Here is a 17,219-nt window from a genome sequence, read left to right as displayed (position 1 = left end):
GGGGAAAAAATAGAAAGGGAGGCAAAATATAAAAGAGTCTTTTTTAAAATTTTTTAAAAATCTTTATTTATTTTTGAGAGAAAGACAGAGTGTGAGCAGAAGAGGAGCAGAGAGAGGGAGACACAGAATCCAAAGCAGGCTCCGGGCCCTGAGCTGTCAACACAGAGCCCCATGCGGGGCTCGAACTCACGAACCGTGAGATCATGACCTGAGCCAAAGTCGGATGCTCAACTGACTAAGCCACCCAGGCGCCCCAAAACATAAAAGACTCTTAAATACAGAGAACAAACTGAGGTCTGATGACGGGGGCGGGGAGGGAAAATGGGTGATGGGCATTGAAGAGGGTGCTTGTCGAGATGAACACTGGGTGTTGTATGTAAGTGATGAACCATGGGACCCTATCCCAAAGCCAAGAGCACACTGTATTAGCCAACTTGACAATAAATTATATTCGATTTTTTTAATTAAAAAATTTTTTAAATAATTATAAATAAATGAATCCGTCCCACATTGCCACGAGGAGTCTGAATTCCACACTTTAGGAAGCACTGCTCTGTTTGACAGAAGAGGGAGGGGAGAAGGAGACGTGTGTTCCCTCAGTTTCTTCATGAAGAGTGGTCTCTGAGGAGCCAAGGGGAAAGCGACCAGAAGACTCTGCAGAGAGAAGCAAACACAGACTTCTTTGACAATCGAGCAGGGCCTGACCAGCCCCTGCCCACCTCAGAGAGCCAAGACCCTCATGTACCGCTGGCTGGTTCCCAGGTGTGTGCCAACGGGAAGTTCCCAGACCTTGGACGGTTTTCGTTGGATACAGTCCCTCCCGCTGCGGCCCCAGATTGTGTAGCCTTTGGGCTCACAGGTGCCGTCATGAGCTGCAGCAGGGACATTACAGCACGAGGACTAGACTCAGCCTCCCTCGGTGCAAATCCCAGTCTCGCCATTTACCAAGCATGGGTTCTGGGCCGAATCATGTCCCCCCAAATTCAGATGTTGAAGCCCTTTTCCCCAGTACCTCAGAATGTGTCTGTTTTGGGAAGGAGGGCCTTTAAATGAAGCCATTAAGGTGGGTCCTACTCCAAGTAGACTGGTGTCCTTATACGAAGAGGAAATTGAGACAGAGACCCCAGGGATGCAGGGGCCAGAGGAAAGGTCATGTGGAGAGGCAACAGGAGGGTGGCCTCTGAGGAAACCAACTCTGATGGCACCTTGAGCTTGGACTTCAGTGTCCAGAATCGTGAGAAAGTAAATTTCCATCGTTTGAGTCCCCCAGTCTGTGGTATTTTGTGAAGACAGCTTTAGCACACTAATATACCATGTGGAACTGGCTTGTAAAATAGGAATGATGACACTTCTTTCACAGGGTGGTAAGGTCGGAATGCCGTACTTCAGGTACAGTAGCTGGCTGCAGGGGAGGTGTGCATTTGACCGCTGGGCATCTCCCGCATTCCTAGATCAGGTGGTTCACCCAGACTACCAGTGCCCCCTCTGGTCCAGTGCTGGAAATGCAGGCAAAGGGCCCTGACGTTCTCAGCCGGAATCTCCATCTATAAAGGCCTGCAGTGCCATGACCTTCTCTGCCACAGACTGGGAGAGACCACCTGTAGATGAAGGTTAAGCAGAGGAAGGCCGAGTGTGGAGATGGAGACAAAGTGATGAATGCACTGTTTGCGTTCCTGGATCTGAGCTGGCCTAAAAGCCAGCCTCACCCCTTCGGCCCCCCAGCCCCGCTCTGAGCGAATAAATTCCTTTTCTGGTTTAGGCTGGTTTGAGTTGCAATTCTGTCACTTGGCCACCAAAGCAGACGTGACCAATACGCCGGCTCCTCGAGAAAATGAATATTAACGGCAGCATCTCAAGCCAAGTCTCCAACACCTTCTTGTGCGTAAAGAATTTATTGTCATACAGAAGAAGTGGGATCGCCTATCTCACAGGGTCTTGCCCACCTGGATCAGGAGAAATTGTCCTCAGCGATTTGCCCTTCTGACAAAATAGCAGCGCTATTTAATTTTTTTAACCACACATACAAAACGCCACTCCTTAGCAGACCCTTGGGTAACAGGAGCTGAAGTTCTGGAAGGCTCCTACCTTAAGAGTATGAGGCGTTCTTGCAGCAAAGAACCTGCCAGAACTGATCAACATTTGCAGTGGTTTGATTTAGAAAAAACTCCCTGCAGGGGGCAGTCCGGCCGTGTGGCTGCAATTTCGGTATCCCTTAATACTTCCACAAGCATCTGACAGCCTCTTGGGAGGAAACCCGTATTGATTACAATAATAACTCGCACTCCTGACAACGGGTCAGGCACTGAGTTAAGCACCTGACATAGCTCATTTAATCCTCTGGGTGCTTTTCTTTTAGCCTCATTTTACAGATGAGGAAATTGAGCCCTCAAAAAGTCATCCATTGATGATTTCGCAGCTGTACGTAGCACAGCCTGAACCTGAACTCAGGGATGTGTCACCCTGAAGCCCATGAATTTGGCCATGAATTTGACCGCTGTGCAACAAATACCTCGCTAAACAGCGTGCTGGCTGAATTTGGGGAAACTTCCTCTGTGCCAGGCAAGGCACCAAGCACTCTCCATACACGGTGCCGTGTAAGCCTCACAAACCCCGCGTGAGGGAGCTGTCGTTAGATTTTTAGATGAGCCATGGGGGTTCAGAGAGGCTGAAGATCATGCCTTTGATCTCGCTCTTCCCCAGCGAGAAGAGCCCTGCCTCTTAGGTCTTGTGTGATTTCAAATAAGGTCGTTTCCCCTTTTGGCTGCAGTTTCCTTACGGGACAACGAAAAAGACCATACTGGCTAATCTCTCAGGTTCCTCTCTGCTCTAAAGTTTTTCTGAATCCAGGCTTCAGAAATTCCCTTCGGACTGGAACAGCCTGGGGTCAGCCTGCAGCCTGGAGATGAAGACAGGGCACAGGCAGCCTTTCAGAAGAGAGTCAGCCTATGGGGCAGTGTTAGGGGCTGGGCATCGCCTCGGACCCTCAGGGTGGAGGCACCCAGATGGACAGACTCTCCAGAAGGCTTCATGAGGCCATCGTTTCCCTCAAGGTTCCACAAAGGTATCTGTCGGTCAAATTAAGACCATCTTGCAGGGTTTTAAAACACCTGGAATTCATCACCAACATTTTTAAACCAAGAGACTTTAATATTTTTTAAGATTCATTTATTTTTGAGAGAGGAGAGAGACGGAGTTCGAGGGGGGGAGGGGCAGAGAGAGAAGGAGACATAGAATCTGAAACACTCTGCAGGCTCCAAGCTGTCCACACAGAGCCCGACGCGGGGCTCCAACCCACGAACCGTGGGATCAGGACCTGAGCCGAAGTCAGACGCTCAACCGACCGAGTCGCCCAGGCACCCCAAATCAAAAGACTTTATACTAAAATCTGGATTTCTGGGTTTTCCTGAAAAGTCTGGAGCAGTGGCCAATCCAGGCCCATGTTCCCGCTGGCCACGCTGGCCACGCTGGCCCAGGTTGCTGGCTATTGGCCTTTCTGACGGGACAACAGTGCTCTCCTCTGCCACGGACCCCAGCACTCCGGGGGCCGCTCACACACACCGCTCCCCTGCCTGGCCCTTCAGGAGCTTCAGTCTGTGAGCCTCATTTAAGGAGCCAAGAGTGCTCTTTTCTTGAGAAAGGACCCACAGAGAGGGGACAGGCTTCATGCGGCATCTGGGCATGAAAACAAAAGCTCCTTTTCCCCCAGACACAACCGAGGCACTGGGCTCTGTTGAGTGCTGAAGCTAAGCCCTGTGGCCTGGCCACAGGTAGGAGCCCCGGGCCCTGGAACAGAAACCTGACGGTGTCATCCGTGAAACTCTTTCTCTTTCTCCCAGCAGCTGCCATCCGGCTCTCCATCTGCTTTCCGGGGCCCAGGGTGGACCAGCAGACATGTGTCATTTCCCTGGGTAGGGGCCATAATGGCGACATTGTGCTGAGTAGAACAAGAGAAGTTTTCATCCAGCCACCAGCCCTGGGCAGACACTCGAGCAAGGGGCTCTGGGGCTCACTCTGCACAAAGAGGCTCGGGAGAGGGGCCCTGAGCCCAGGAGAAGCTCAGTGGACTGGGCCGCACGCCCACGGCCGCACGCAGTGAGGCTGGGAAGCAGAGACGGACGGTTTGCAGAATACCCCACTGCAGTCTCATTTCCCCCTGCAAACACAGGAGCGAACAAGCAGTCCCAGAGGATAAATGGGGCCCCCCCGCCTCCCCAGGACACATGCACTGAAAGAAGTCTCGTGCACCCTTGAGCAATTCTTCACTGACTCACTCCACAGTACTCACCACCACTTACCGGATGTGGGGCACCGCACTAGGCAGTAGGGATCCAGCAGTAAGACACAGCACCCACCCTCACAGTGCTTGCAATTTGGGGGGGGGGGCGGGAAGAGGCCAGGAGAGAAGTAACTAGGAAACTATGCATTGATGAACGGACCGAAGAACTGAGATTCCCGCGGCCACAGAGTCCGTTCGAGATCTCAGGTCTGAGCGCCCGATGTGTGGATCTTCTTGCTCTTGCCGGGATCTCCTGAGCTGCTTATCTGTGCTGAGCAAAGGGGCTCAGTGCAGAAGGCACCCCAAATACCATCACAAGGAACTCGGACTCTACACTTGAGGGCAGAGGGGAGCCATCGCATATTTTTAAGGGGGATAGGAGGGCGATCAAGGAATGTTCACTCTGGTGGCTGTGGTGCAAGCAGGCCTAGAAGCAAGGTGACAGGGGAGAAGGCTAGAGTAGGTTTCTTCCACTGGGACAAAGAATCTTCAGCCTCCAAATTTTTCTTTCCCAGGGCTTCCCAGCTCCACCTGATAAGCTAAGAATGAGACTGGGGAGTATCATTTGTTTTCACAAGACCGGGAGAGCACGAGGGAGTTGAAAGCTTTCTTCCTGGTATTGTTCACAGGGATCAAATTTGATATCTTTTTACAGAGCCAGAGCTCGCCACACATAACGCTCGAGACAGCAGGGACAAACCCAGGATGGAGCAAGAAAAATCCCGTCAGAGGGCCGCACTCACGCAGAGATATGGGAAGGGAAGGGGGAAACGGGGCATTCACAACCTCCATCCCATCCTTCACTGGGCGCTTACCTCCCGACACCCCACCATCGCGCCAAACCAAATGGTTGTGCAGGCGTATCCTGCGGTTTCCCATCTCTGTGGTTCTTCTCTTACTGTTTTCTCTGCCTGTAACGTAATCTCTCCGTTGCAGGTTCATCCAGCACTCTCTCTGCGATCAGCGAGAGACTCTTGCTTTCTCTTGATGAACTGCAAGAACGCTGTATATCTCTCCTCTGGCACTTTTCACATAATAATTTGCAACTCGTTTATTTTGTACATATTCATCTCCTCTACTAGGTTGTGGATTCCTTGAGAACGGAGCCCAGTCCTACTTAGTGTTAGTTTCCCTACAGGAACTTGCACAGAATGCAACAAATATTCCTCAGTGAACTGATGAAAAGTGGTGACGAAAGACCCCATTAAATGAAAAGGACAGAAAAAATACATAGAGTTACTCCTTGCCCCAAACCCACAAGCAGGGTTTCTCATTCGCTTACCCAGACAGCAACCAAGCTGCAGTCAACTGAGTCAACAGTGCCACCCAGTGGGCATTATGAGTAATTATATAAACCAGAACGCCTGCACCTTCACAGAGACTTCGTAATCCTTAGCCCAAATGTGCCCAGACCGCGTTCTCCCATTTATACATTTTTCCTGGTCCACAGCTCAGTTAATTCTGCTCCATAAACTATTCCACAGATACATGTAAATTCTCCTTAGTCTTTTTAACTTCTCTGTTCAATTCTCTGATGAACCTCCAAAGTTCTTGAAAGTTTCTGAAATTTCTTTTAAAATTCTACCAAAACCTCCATCGGCCTTTGCAATTGTTATATTTTGCATTTTTTATTCTTTCAAATGAAATATTACACTTTTAAAAGTATTAACGGGCTAGCCTGGGAACTGAACTGCAATTTACAGCCTTGTTTCCAAGTGTTTCGGAATTCAAACAGTGAACTTTGGGAATTTAATCCACTTGTAAATTGTTGGTTGTCTGCTTTAGGATTTAAAATGTTTTAAATATATTTTATTTATTTTTGACAGACAGAGACAGAGCACAAGTGGGGGAGGGGCAGAGAGAGAAGGAGACACAGAATCCGAAGCAGGCTCCAAGCTGTCAGCACAGAGCTGGGCGTGGGGCTCGAACTCACAAACTGTGAGATCATGACCTGAGCCGAAGTCGGACACTCAACCGACTGAGCCACCCAGGCACCCCTGCTTCAGGATTTAAACTGACCTTTTCAAATTGGAAAAGTAGGCAGGAACAAAGAGGAACTTGGAAAATAATACTGCCTCACATTTTTATAGCTATTTATGGTTTAAAAAGTGGGTTTGTACCATCATTTCGTTTGCTCTCTCAACAGCTCTATGAGGTCAATAAAAGGTCTCCCAAAACACAGATGAGCAAACAAGTCTTGTTCACTTGGTAGAGCAAGACCTCACACACAAGTTTTCAGACTCAAATCCTATCGTTTTGTTTTTTTTTTTTCCAGCACACCACATTTCCTCCAAGTGCTCAGGTATACAGGCTACAAACAAAAGCCATACAGTTTTTTGAAGACAGCGTTAATTTCAACTTGCCATAAAAGCAATGGAGGAAATAATTCCCAGTCCAGGAAAGTGCAGGATACTCTTTCCCAGCCTGTTCTTGTCTCTCTGCCTTTGTACAAGGTGTTCCCAATGCCAGGATGTTCTAAGTTAAAGGAGTTGTCTAGTCAAAACTGAAAACAGAGACTTGGCCCCTCTTCGGAAGGAGGGGTGTCTAGGAGGAAAACTGGGCTTGGACTTCACTTTATAAAAGGTCTTCAATGTAGACATTTGATATCATCTGTAAATGAGTTATACCTCTTTCCACAGAGATACACTAAATAGGATGAAAGAAGTTGACATTCTTCATACAACTTTAAACTTAAATCCCATTCCCAGACCACACTGCCCATAGCAGTATTTTCCCTACGTGCTGTAATTATTTTGGAAAGGGCGAACTGACCTTGCACTAAATTTTGTATGCTAAAAGCATTCGTTTCCACAACGTGTATCCCTCCGTGTTGGCATTTCTTCATCTGTTAAGACACAAAGAATCTCAAAAATTGGAAGTATCCCAAGCCTGCCCACCTTTGAATCCTCTCTTGTTTCCCCTTTGCTTCGACGCTCTTCTCTTTGGAGATCTTTAATATTATTATTTCACTCTTCTCTCACACCGTTATTGACAGGGCACCAGCGCAGCGCCCTGTCCACTATCTAGAAGGTGCTCAGGAAAGACCTGTCGACTGGAGGAGATAAACCCCCAAGCCAGGAAATGAGTGGCAGCTGCTGGGAGAGGTTTCGATTGCACCGGGGAGGCGGGGGATGGCGGAGGGGGAGGGGGGTGGGAGTGGGGGGACACGTTGTGACAGTCTAAAGATGGCATGGGCTGGGAGGTGCGAGAGCAAGCCCCCATTTCCCCAGCGGAGTGCGAGCAGAGCGGAACACCGCGTGGTCGCGGCTGGGGTGGGACGCGCGGGCACCGGGGCGTGTGAGCCCGGCAGCGGGTGCCCCCCGGGCGCAGCGGGAGGGGCGCGGGGGCGTCGCAAGGCAGGGCGTGGCGCGGGCGTGTGCGGGACCCGGGACACCGGCCGGCCGCCCAGGGGGCGAGGCGTGCTCCGGGTCTATTCCGGGAGCGGCGTGGAGGGGCGGGCGCGCGCGGGCGGGGGCGCCGGGCGGGCATCCTGTCTGGGGGAGGGGACGCGCGGAGGGCGCTCCCGCGGGGCCGGGCTGGAGAGCGCAGCGCTGGCCGCCGCCAGCCCGGCCGGAGCCGCTGCGCCCTGCTCCGCGCGCCCGGGGACGGCCGGCGCCATGGACCGAGCCCGGGGTAAGAGGAGCCGCGGCGCCCGCACTTGCGGCCGCGCGGGGCGGGGAGGGAGAACGGCGATCCGGGAGCCCGCGAGGAAGGCGGGGTGGAGGCTGACGAGGGGTCGCAGCGGGCGCGCGGCCGGGGGTGGGAGGCCCGAGGCAGGGCGTACAGGTGCCTCCTGCCGCCGGGGCATCCCGGGTGTAGATTAGTCCCTCGCGTCGCGGGGCTGAGTCGCCTCCCGTGTGTTTCATACACTCAGAGTCTTAACTTCATGAAAGAATACCACCACCACCCACCCCCAGCCCGGGATTCCTGAGGACAGCGAGCTCCTCCCCCCCCCCCCCCACCAGGCCCCTCCGGAAGAGTGAAATAGGGTTGGCAGGTTACACTCCCAAACACCGGGCCGCGTGAAGTCCCCACCGTGTGCCCCGCGAGACGCCCGGGCGACCTAAGTTTGCAGCTGCCTAGGGCGTGGAGAGAAGGAGGGGCCGGCGTGCGTGTGAGTGTGCGCGTGGGTTTCTCTGACAAGCTGTGTGACCTTAGCCCAATCCCTCTACCTCTCTGGACTAGTGACAAAGTTGGATTGATGATGTCTGCAAGGCCCCTTCTTGCTCCCACGCTTTTGCAGGAGTAGAGTGTGTTTGGTAGAAGTTTCAGAGGTTGGTGAGGGCTTGTGGAAGTTGACATAAATAAGAAAAGAGCAGCACTTGAGGGGGACCCTACTTAAGAAGAGGCCAAAAGGCGCGTGTCTGGAAAGAAGTGGCCTGCTTGGGCATGTGGGCAGGGCCCAGGGCTGGGAATCAGAACACCAGGGTCCTAAACGCTGCCTCTGCCAGCGGGCGAGGTCACAGGTGTGAATGCGCTCGGTAAACTGGCCGGGGCTGTGCCAGTTTGAGAAGCGTTGTTATTCTCGTTGCTGTTATTATTAATGGAAAATTCCTCTGGCTCCCTGATAATCTCACACCTTTCCTCCATCTGCCGGTTTGCTGTGCTGAAGTCCCCAAGGGGGTGGGGGAGAACAGTGATGAGGGGTGTGGAAGCAGTTAGGGTGCCCGAATCAGGGATGAGCGCATGGGCAGGTTTTGTGATAAGCTGCCTGCTCTCCCAGAGAGGGAAAGCCAGGCTCAAGGAATTTCCAGCGCTCTAGGGGACGTGGCTTCCAGTTCAAGATGCTCCGGACAAGCTCTCCACCCACCTAGTCCCAGCACAAAACACTGCATACACCTTCTCTTTTCGGGCTTGGAAGGGCAGGCAGGAAATGGATGGGGCTTCTGTTTGGCTCTTTGGAGACTGAGGTTGTGATTTGTAAAGCAGTTCTCACCTGTTAACTGACTCCTGGACAAGTGTGCAAAGAGCACCCGCACTCACCAGGAAGGAAAAACAGAGAGAAGCACCTCTAATGTCCCTCAGTCCTCAATTCCCACCCCTGCATCATAGATCTAAAGCAAAGAGCACCCCTGCCCAGGAAAAGTTGTCAAATATCACCCCGCCTGGTCCCCAGTACAAAAATCCAGATCTAGGGGCGCCTGGGTGGCTCAGTCGGTTAAGCGGCCGACTTCGGCTCGGGTCATGATCTCGCAGTCCGTGAGTTCGAGCCCCGCGTCGGGCTCTTTGCTGACCGCTCAGAGCCTGGAGCCTGTTTCAGATTCTGTGTCTCCATCTCTCTGACCCTCCCCAGTTCATGCTCTGTCTCTCCCTGTCTCAAAAATAAAAATAAAGACGTTATGAAAAAAATTTTTAATAAAAAAAAAAATCCAGATCTAGCCTACCCCGGGTTGTAGGAAATGTCCTGTGTCCTCATCAGACAGACCGAGGGGATGGTAATTCGCTTAGCTTAAAATGCTTAATAACTGACACCTCCTTTAAGAAGGCTGTCTCCAGAGCCCTCTTCCTAGGGAGCCAGACTTCCTTGGACTCTGGTGGTGCTCAGAATGTTCTAGAGCTCTCTCCCATGCTGCTGGCGTTCCCAGCCCACTTTTCTTCTCCGTCACAGCTCTTGTCTCAATGTGCTGTTAACTCTAAGAGTTAGTGTTTGGACTATATGCTTAGTGTCTACCTTCGCTGCCCAAAGGTAAGCTTCTGGAAGGCTGGGAGTGGATCTGTGTGGTCACTCTGCTGACACAGTGCCTGGCACACAGGAGGAGCTCGCTGAGAGTGGTTCAGTACGTTAACTAGAGATACAAAACACACCTGGTAGCGTACCCCACGCTGATTAACTGTAAGGTCGATTTTTTTTTTAATTTTTTTTTAACGTTTTATTTATTTTTGAGACAGAGAGAGACAGAGCATGAATGGGGGAGGGGCAGAGAGAGAGAGAGACACAGAATCGGAAGCAGGCTCCAGGCTCCGAGCTTTCAGCCCAGAGCCGGACGCGGGGCTCGAACTCACGGACCGCGAGATCGTGACCTGAGCTGAAGTCGGACGCTTAACCGACTGAGCCACCCAGGCGCCCCTAAGGTCGATTTTTTAAAAAGAATACACAACAGAACAGTTCCTTGTGACTTGCAAAGGCCTTCTCCAACTGTGAGTAAGGTGGTCACGTGGCCAGGGCACGAAAGACCACTAGATCCCAAGTTGTCTACCCTGCTGAGTTATTACGAACATTGTATGAATTAAAGCAAACTGTGTATGAACTAGAATGTGAAACCTGTGTGCATTTCCAAATGAAAACATGAGACTTCAAAAATCATTCCTGCAGAACTTTCTTGTTGTGCCCCTGTCCCCAGGTGTGTGTGTGCCCTCACTTCTGTTATCAGGGAAGGTTTAAGAAGCATAGGTCTCATTTCAACCCCACACCTGCCATGTGGGGAGTTGGATGTCATGCCCAAGATACTGGGGAGGAAACTACCTTTCAGTATTGATAACAACAGTAACTGAACTCATCGTCGGAAAGCAGGTGTATTAGTTTGCTAGGGTCGCCATGACAAAATATCATAGACCAGATGACTTAAACACCAAATGTATTTTCTCACTGTTTGGGAGGTTGGAAGTCCAACATCAAGGTGCCGCTCAGGCCGGTTCCTGTGCGGCCTTTCTCACAGGTTTGTAGATGTCCACCTTCTTGCTGTGTCCTCACGTGGCCTCTTCTCTGTGCACATGTGGAGAGAGAGAGCTCTCTGGTGTCTCTTCCTGTTCTTATAAGGACATCAGCCCTGTGAGATTAGGGCCCAACGCTTATGACCTCATTTAACCTTAAATACCTCCCTAAAGGCCCTGTCTCCAAATACAGTCACACTGGAGGGTTAGGGCTTCAGCCCATGAAGTTCAAGGGGCGTACAGTCCAGTCCAGAGGAGCAAGATTGGGTCACTGACGTTAACTTGCGGTCACTTGCTGCGTGGGGGACAGAGCTGGGTTTGAACCAAAGTCCTGATCTTTTTATTTTTAATTTTTTAAATATTTTATTTATTTTTGAGAGAGAGAGAGAGAGAGAGAGAGAGTGAGCGCATGAGCGGGGAAGGGGCAGAGAGAGGAAGACACAGAATCCCAAGCAGGCTCCAGGCTCTGAGCCGTCAGCACACAGCCCAATGCAGGGCTCGAACTTGTGAACTACGAGATCATGACCTGAGCCAAAGTCAGACGCTTAACTCACTGAGCCACCCAGGTGCCCCAGTGAACCAACGTCTTGATCTTAGGCTTACTCCTGACTACCTCTGCTGTGACAGGTGACCTGCCCAAGCCCTAGAGCAAGGCTTGGACGCCATGTCTTCCTGCCCCTTCACACCTCAGCTGTGCTGTTCATATCTTCAACAGCAATTACTGCACCAAAGCTCAGCACCAAAGTCAACCAACTCAGGAATGAAAACAAACCTGGGAATTAGGATTTCTCTTCAGACAGGCTGTGTCTTCCCATGAGTAAAGCAAGATTTATACGATGCCAGAACAGACCGAGAAACCACTCAGACTATAATGAAATCCCTTTCGGTAGGATTTCCCAATTCATGAATATCGTACGAAGAGAATAACAGACTAATGGCCGTAAATACCACCTTCTACAAGACAAATTAACTTATCTTCATATGAGGATTAAAAAATACGGAGACTGATAATACCTATTTCTTGGAGTTGTTGTAAATATTAATTGCATGGAAGGTTCTTCAAACAATGCCTCGCATGTGGGACCCACTCAACCAATACTATTGTGATTACTGTCTTTTCTCACCAGACTCCACATAATAAAATCGCTTTATAAAGCTTCACTTGGCCCTCCCCCTAGCTGGTCTGACTCTGATGACAGCTTTTGAGCCCCTGCTCTGTTTTAAGGACTGAGCTAGACAGCTTCGTGTACAACTCCCAGACAGGGTCCGTGTCATAATCTTCTCTGTATTCTGGAGCTCCTTTGTGGAGCGTGTCTCTTGCAAATCCATCTCTGACCTTCGCTAACCGGACCACTGTCCAACTGACCTCTCTGAGTGGCTGAAAAAATACTGATACGTATGCCAACCTGTCCATTTTCTCTTATTTATCCTATTTACTCATGCCTACTGACTGGTTGTGTCTTCACAGTTTTGCTTCTGAGAACCCTCCTGTCTTCTCAAGCCATCCTCCCCTTAAAGCCTTGGGTCTACATTGTTCCTGATTTTGTAATATGCCTTCTTAACGTCCAAGGTTCTGTCTGATCTGCCCACCTCGTGTGAAGCAACCGATTTCCCCAAGATTACTTTCCTTTCTACTTCACCACTCGGGCTTTTTCAACTAGTTGAATTCAACCCAAGATGGGAGTTTCGTTTGCAGCCTGTATGCCTTGGGAGACCATCTTATCTGCCGGCCAACTCAATAAATAATCTGAAACTCTGCTTTTCGTTAAATGAGATTGTTGTTGTTCAGGAGACGATAGAGGCACCCATTCTAACTATTGCACCTCTGTTGGACCAGCTTTGAGAGCCATGTGAGGGAAGCCCCATCTTCCCTATCCACAGCTTCCAGGGGCCAAGCAACCTGTAGCTCCTCCTATTGGCTCGTCACACAACCTCCATCACCAAGGCCATGAATTCCCATGCGGACATACCTCTTCCCCAACATCCAAGTTCATTCTTGACTCCTTCTATCCATTACTGCCCTTCTGAAAGAAATACTCAAGCATATTCATATTTTCCATCCAAATATGTTTGTGGACATCGCCCCGGTCAGCCTAGAGACTCAGTAAACCGGAATGGTTCAGAGAATGGATAAATGTGGGTTTGAGTTTTGACTGGAACTTTCTGGCTATATGGTCTTGTATGAATTGGATCAATTAATTTCTCTGAACTTCAGTTTTATTTCATTCGCAGCGTCATGGGGAAAGGTAATATGGGAAAGCTAGCTCTTAGGAAATCGTCAGTAGTGCTAGCTGTTATATTTATCACATACAACTACTTGGATTTCAGCCACTCTCTGCAACGGCCGCATGTGGCCATATGGGGCCATGAGATTTGAACTTACCCTCTTCCCCATTGAGGCTTCTTCTGCTGTCCCTCGTCACTGCTTCCACTTTCTTATCCCGCTCAGCCTCCATGGCTTTTGGCGTCTCCGTTTTTTGCCGAGGTTTTTTTCTGCCTCTCCCTCAAATATCAGTTTCAAACCCCACTTCTCACATGGGTGAGAACCCTGCCAAGTAAGTTCCTCCCTTCCCAATGCCTGCCAGAAGCCTATCATTACTCCATTCTGATCTTTGGTTGGGAAAAAACAATCCTGTGTTTGGATACTGTCAGCTTCTCTTACCTTTCTTACCCTTCTAAAAGAAATACGCAACTGGATAAAAAAGTAAAGCCCCCGCGCACGTTCTCTCTCCCTCTCTCTCTCTCTCTCTCTCTCTCTCTTTCTCTCTCTCCCTAAGCATTTTCCTCCTTCCCTTTCTGGCCAAACTTCTCAAGTACACAGTCCGTATGTCAGCCTCCTGCTCCTTCCCCCACACTCCTTCCTGCATTCTCCCTTCCTGTCACACCTTCTGCAGAAAGCCTGTTCTTCGGGGTCACAAATGGTTCCATTTTGTCTCATCCGTCACCTCTCCCAAGCCCCATCTCCTGGATCTCTCTGTACCGCTATGGGCCCTCCACTCCTCTAACTGTGTTCTGCTACTTGGCAGAGATGGGGAAAGCGTGGATTTGGGGATCAAATAAGTCTAGGTTAAATAACCACTGCTCCATCCCTCCCAGAAGTCTTTCCCTCCTCCCCTCCTGCCCCCCAGTCCCACTGTTATCAGAGCTTCTCCCGCCCCAAGGCAAGTTGCCCGGCTAAGTCTGGTCCCCGCAGTCTGTAAAGCAGGAGGAAGGGCATCCAGAGTTGGGAAACTGGACTGTGGTAATATCTGCCCAGCGCCCAGTGCCTGGCCCGTGGTAGGTGCCTACTGATTGTCATTTTCCACCTTCCCCTCTGGATCGCTTGCTTTTTTCTTGTTTTGTGTCTCTTGCCCCTCTCTCCCCACCACCTCAGCCCTCTCTCTACACTCCTTCTGTAGGGAACCAAGCCGCTTTGAGGGGGGACTCTCAGTGTCTATCTTCAGCCATGAGATGGGCTCCATTCCTGCCTTACCTCCTGCCTGTGGCGCATTTCCATTCAGAGGTCAACTCAAACTCCGAGTGACCCAATTCTGAACTCCTCTTATTTGAATCAGATCACCCTTCCTGTTTCTCTTTTTCTGCTAACAACACAGCCACGTGAGGAGCTATTGAAGGAAATGGGGCTGTTTGTGAACGAGACTAAATTTGAAAGGGGGACATGGGATCAGTCCTGTAGAACGGATAATAGACTCTCCAGAAGGCTGTACAAGAGAATTACACAGAGGCTGATTTAGGCTTGATCTAGGAGAAGCATCCAAATGAAAAGAACTATTCAGTACTAGAATTGGAGATGCCCAGGGACATAATGAAGCAGAGGTTGAATGGCCACAGATCAGGGAACCACAGAATGGCTCCTATGGGGACCACCGTAGCATATAGGTTAAGAACAACTGTCACTAAGGGCGCCTGGGTGACTCAGTTGGTTAAGTGGCTGACTCTGGCTCAGTTAGAATCGGTGACTCTATTGTCTCCTGAACATGATCTCACCATTCGTGGGTTCAAGCCCCACATCGGGCTCTGTGCTGACGGCTCAGAGCCTGGAGCCTGCTTCCGATTCTGTGTCTCCCTCTCTCTCTGCCTCTCCCCTGTTCACACTCTGTCCCTGTTTCTCAAAAATAAATGAATGTTAAGAGGCACCTGGGTGGCCCAGTCGGTTAAGCATCTGACTTCAGCTCAGGACACGATCTCATGGTTTATGAGCTCGAGCCCTGCATCGGGCTCTGTGGTGACAGCTCAGAGCCTGGAGCCTGCTTCCGATTCTGTTGTCTCCTTCTCTCTCTGCCCCTCCCCGACTTGTGCTCTGTTTCTCTCTATCACAAATAAATAAAATGTAAAAAAAGAATTTTTAACTATAGATTTGATGCTGTCTTGCTGCGGGGCCCCCTGACACCAGCCTTTGTACCTCCACCTGGCTCATCGTGTGCATCCTGTGCAGTATTCCTCAAGGCAGCCTATCCCAATCCCCCCAAGCTACATCTCCCTTCTGTAGGTGCCCCTGGCACCCCGCACTTCATTTGCATTCGTTGCTATTCTCACCATTATAATCGGTTGGGGGATTGAATTAGCCGTTAATGTGAGCCCTGTGAGGAGGAGGCCCTCCTTACCTTTGTTCCCAGCTCTTTCCCTAGCACCTAATATAATTTGGCACGTAGCAGATGCTCAAAAAAACGTCTGTGGAGATGATGAACAAGTGAAAGAAAAAAACACAAAATCCACAGAGTGGAAGTTGGACATGGCCGCCTTCGGCTCCAGGATTCTCCATTAAAGTGACTGTCATTTTCGGAATACAGAAACATAGACTTCATCGTCATTCATTGTTTCCTTTGCTTTCATCCTTCACCCAATAAGACCTTAAATCCTGTTGACTATTATTGAAAAATGTCTCTTGGATGGCTTCTCTCCTCTATCCTATGGGAGCTTCCTCTTTCCTCTCTCACCTTCTCCAGACTGCCCTAAGGACCACTCTCTATTTGCCTGTTTGACTCCAGTTGGACTCACAGTCCTCTCCTCTGGAGCCTCCTGAACATATGCCCCCCCCCCCCCCAGAGGTCTGATGGGTGAGTCTGGAGTGAGGTTTGGGTGTGTGTGTGTGCTTTTTGCAAAGCTCCCAGGTGAGTCTGATGTGCTCACGGTTATCAGCAGTGCACTCCTTTTATCATGACCCTTGACCTTGCTCAGACACCTGCCAGGATTCCCTGTTGCTGTCGGGGGCACTGCCTTTCACGCTTTTCAGCCAAGTGACACGGCGGGGTCTGGATCTTTGGCCCAAAGTAGTCTTCTGAAATGTCTCGTTTTATCTTTAACAAGCCAAGCAATTTTTCTATCGCAGTCCACAATATATCTGAACACACTGCCCCCTCCCCCCGCAAAATCTTGGCACAGCGAACCTCTAAAGATGCCGATGCTTATCTCGGGGCTTCTCCTTCCCTACCGCACCCTGAACCATCCGTCTCTTCTGTGGCTTCTTGCAACTCTGGCAAAAGCCCTGTGAAGTAGACAGCTGAGACATCTCCCCACCGGACAGATGCAAAAACTGAGCTTCGGAAAGATGTCCCTGCTATTACCCCTCCCTGAAAGAGACCAGCTCAGCCTCACCCACCTGTGAAAACATCCCTGCCACATTCCGCCTTCTACCTCCTCTCTGACTTGGGGTTACCCCTACCCTCCTCAGTCTTGGCTTTTAGAAGATTAGACTACAATAACTCAAATGCCTCTCCTATGTATATATGAGTCCTGTGGTCTGAGACCGTCTTGTCTTCTCGTTTCCAGTGTCTCACACACAGCAGATGTTCTATAATAACAGCCAACTGAGCGCTCACCAGGAGTCAGGCAGTCTCCATTTGTTTCTTTCTTTTTTTAAAAAAATTTTTAAAAAAATGTTTATTTATTTTTGAGAGAGAGAGAGTATGAGCAGGGGAGGGGCAGAGAGATTGAGAGGGAGACACAGAATCTGAAGCAGGTTCCAGGCTCTGAGCTGTCAGCACAGAGCCCGATGCGGGGCTCAAACCCTCGAAGTGAGAGATCCTGACCTGAGCCGTGGTGGGATGTTTAACTGACTGAGCCACCCAGGCCGCCCCGACAGTCTACATTTGTATGTGAGATCCTTTAATCCTCACACGATCATGACATCCATGCATTTTAGCCTTCCTGTGCATAAAATATGCCCTTTGTTTTATTGGGGGGGAGGGGGGAATTCCATCCCAAACCGCTGCCTCCAGCTATGAGTGAAGAGCATACAGTGTGTGGCTTTTCTCTTCTAAAATCCCAGCTGGGGCAGGTATATGAATTATAA

The 17,219-nt window shown here is 50.3% G+C and overlaps 1 protein-coding gene across 1 annotated transcript in view; it reads left to right on the top strand.

Moving 5' to 3' along the window:
- Positions 1–7,831: 7,831 nt before the first annotated feature.
- AFAP1L1 (actin filament associated protein 1 like 1) overlaps positions 7,832–17,219 on the top strand; it is a 62,129-nt gene continuing 52,741 nt past the window's right edge. The window contains exon 1 of the mRNA XM_042994587.1: positions 7,832–7,909. Coding sequence (XP_042850521.1) covers positions 7,894–7,909 — 16 coding nt within the window. The 5' untranslated portion in view covers positions 7,832–7,893. The remainder of the gene's footprint in view (positions 7,910–17,219) is intronic.

The sequence above is a fragment of the Panthera tigris genome, chromosome A1, assembly GCF_018350195.1.
Source record: "Panthera tigris isolate Pti1 chromosome A1, P.tigris_Pti1_mat1.1, whole genome shotgun sequence".
NCBI classification, from domain to species: domain Eukaryota; kingdom Metazoa; phylum Chordata; class Mammalia; order Carnivora; family Felidae; genus Panthera; species Panthera tigris.
The sequence above is the reverse complement of the archived record's forward strand: the minus strand, read 5'-3'. Positions and strand labels throughout refer to the sequence as shown.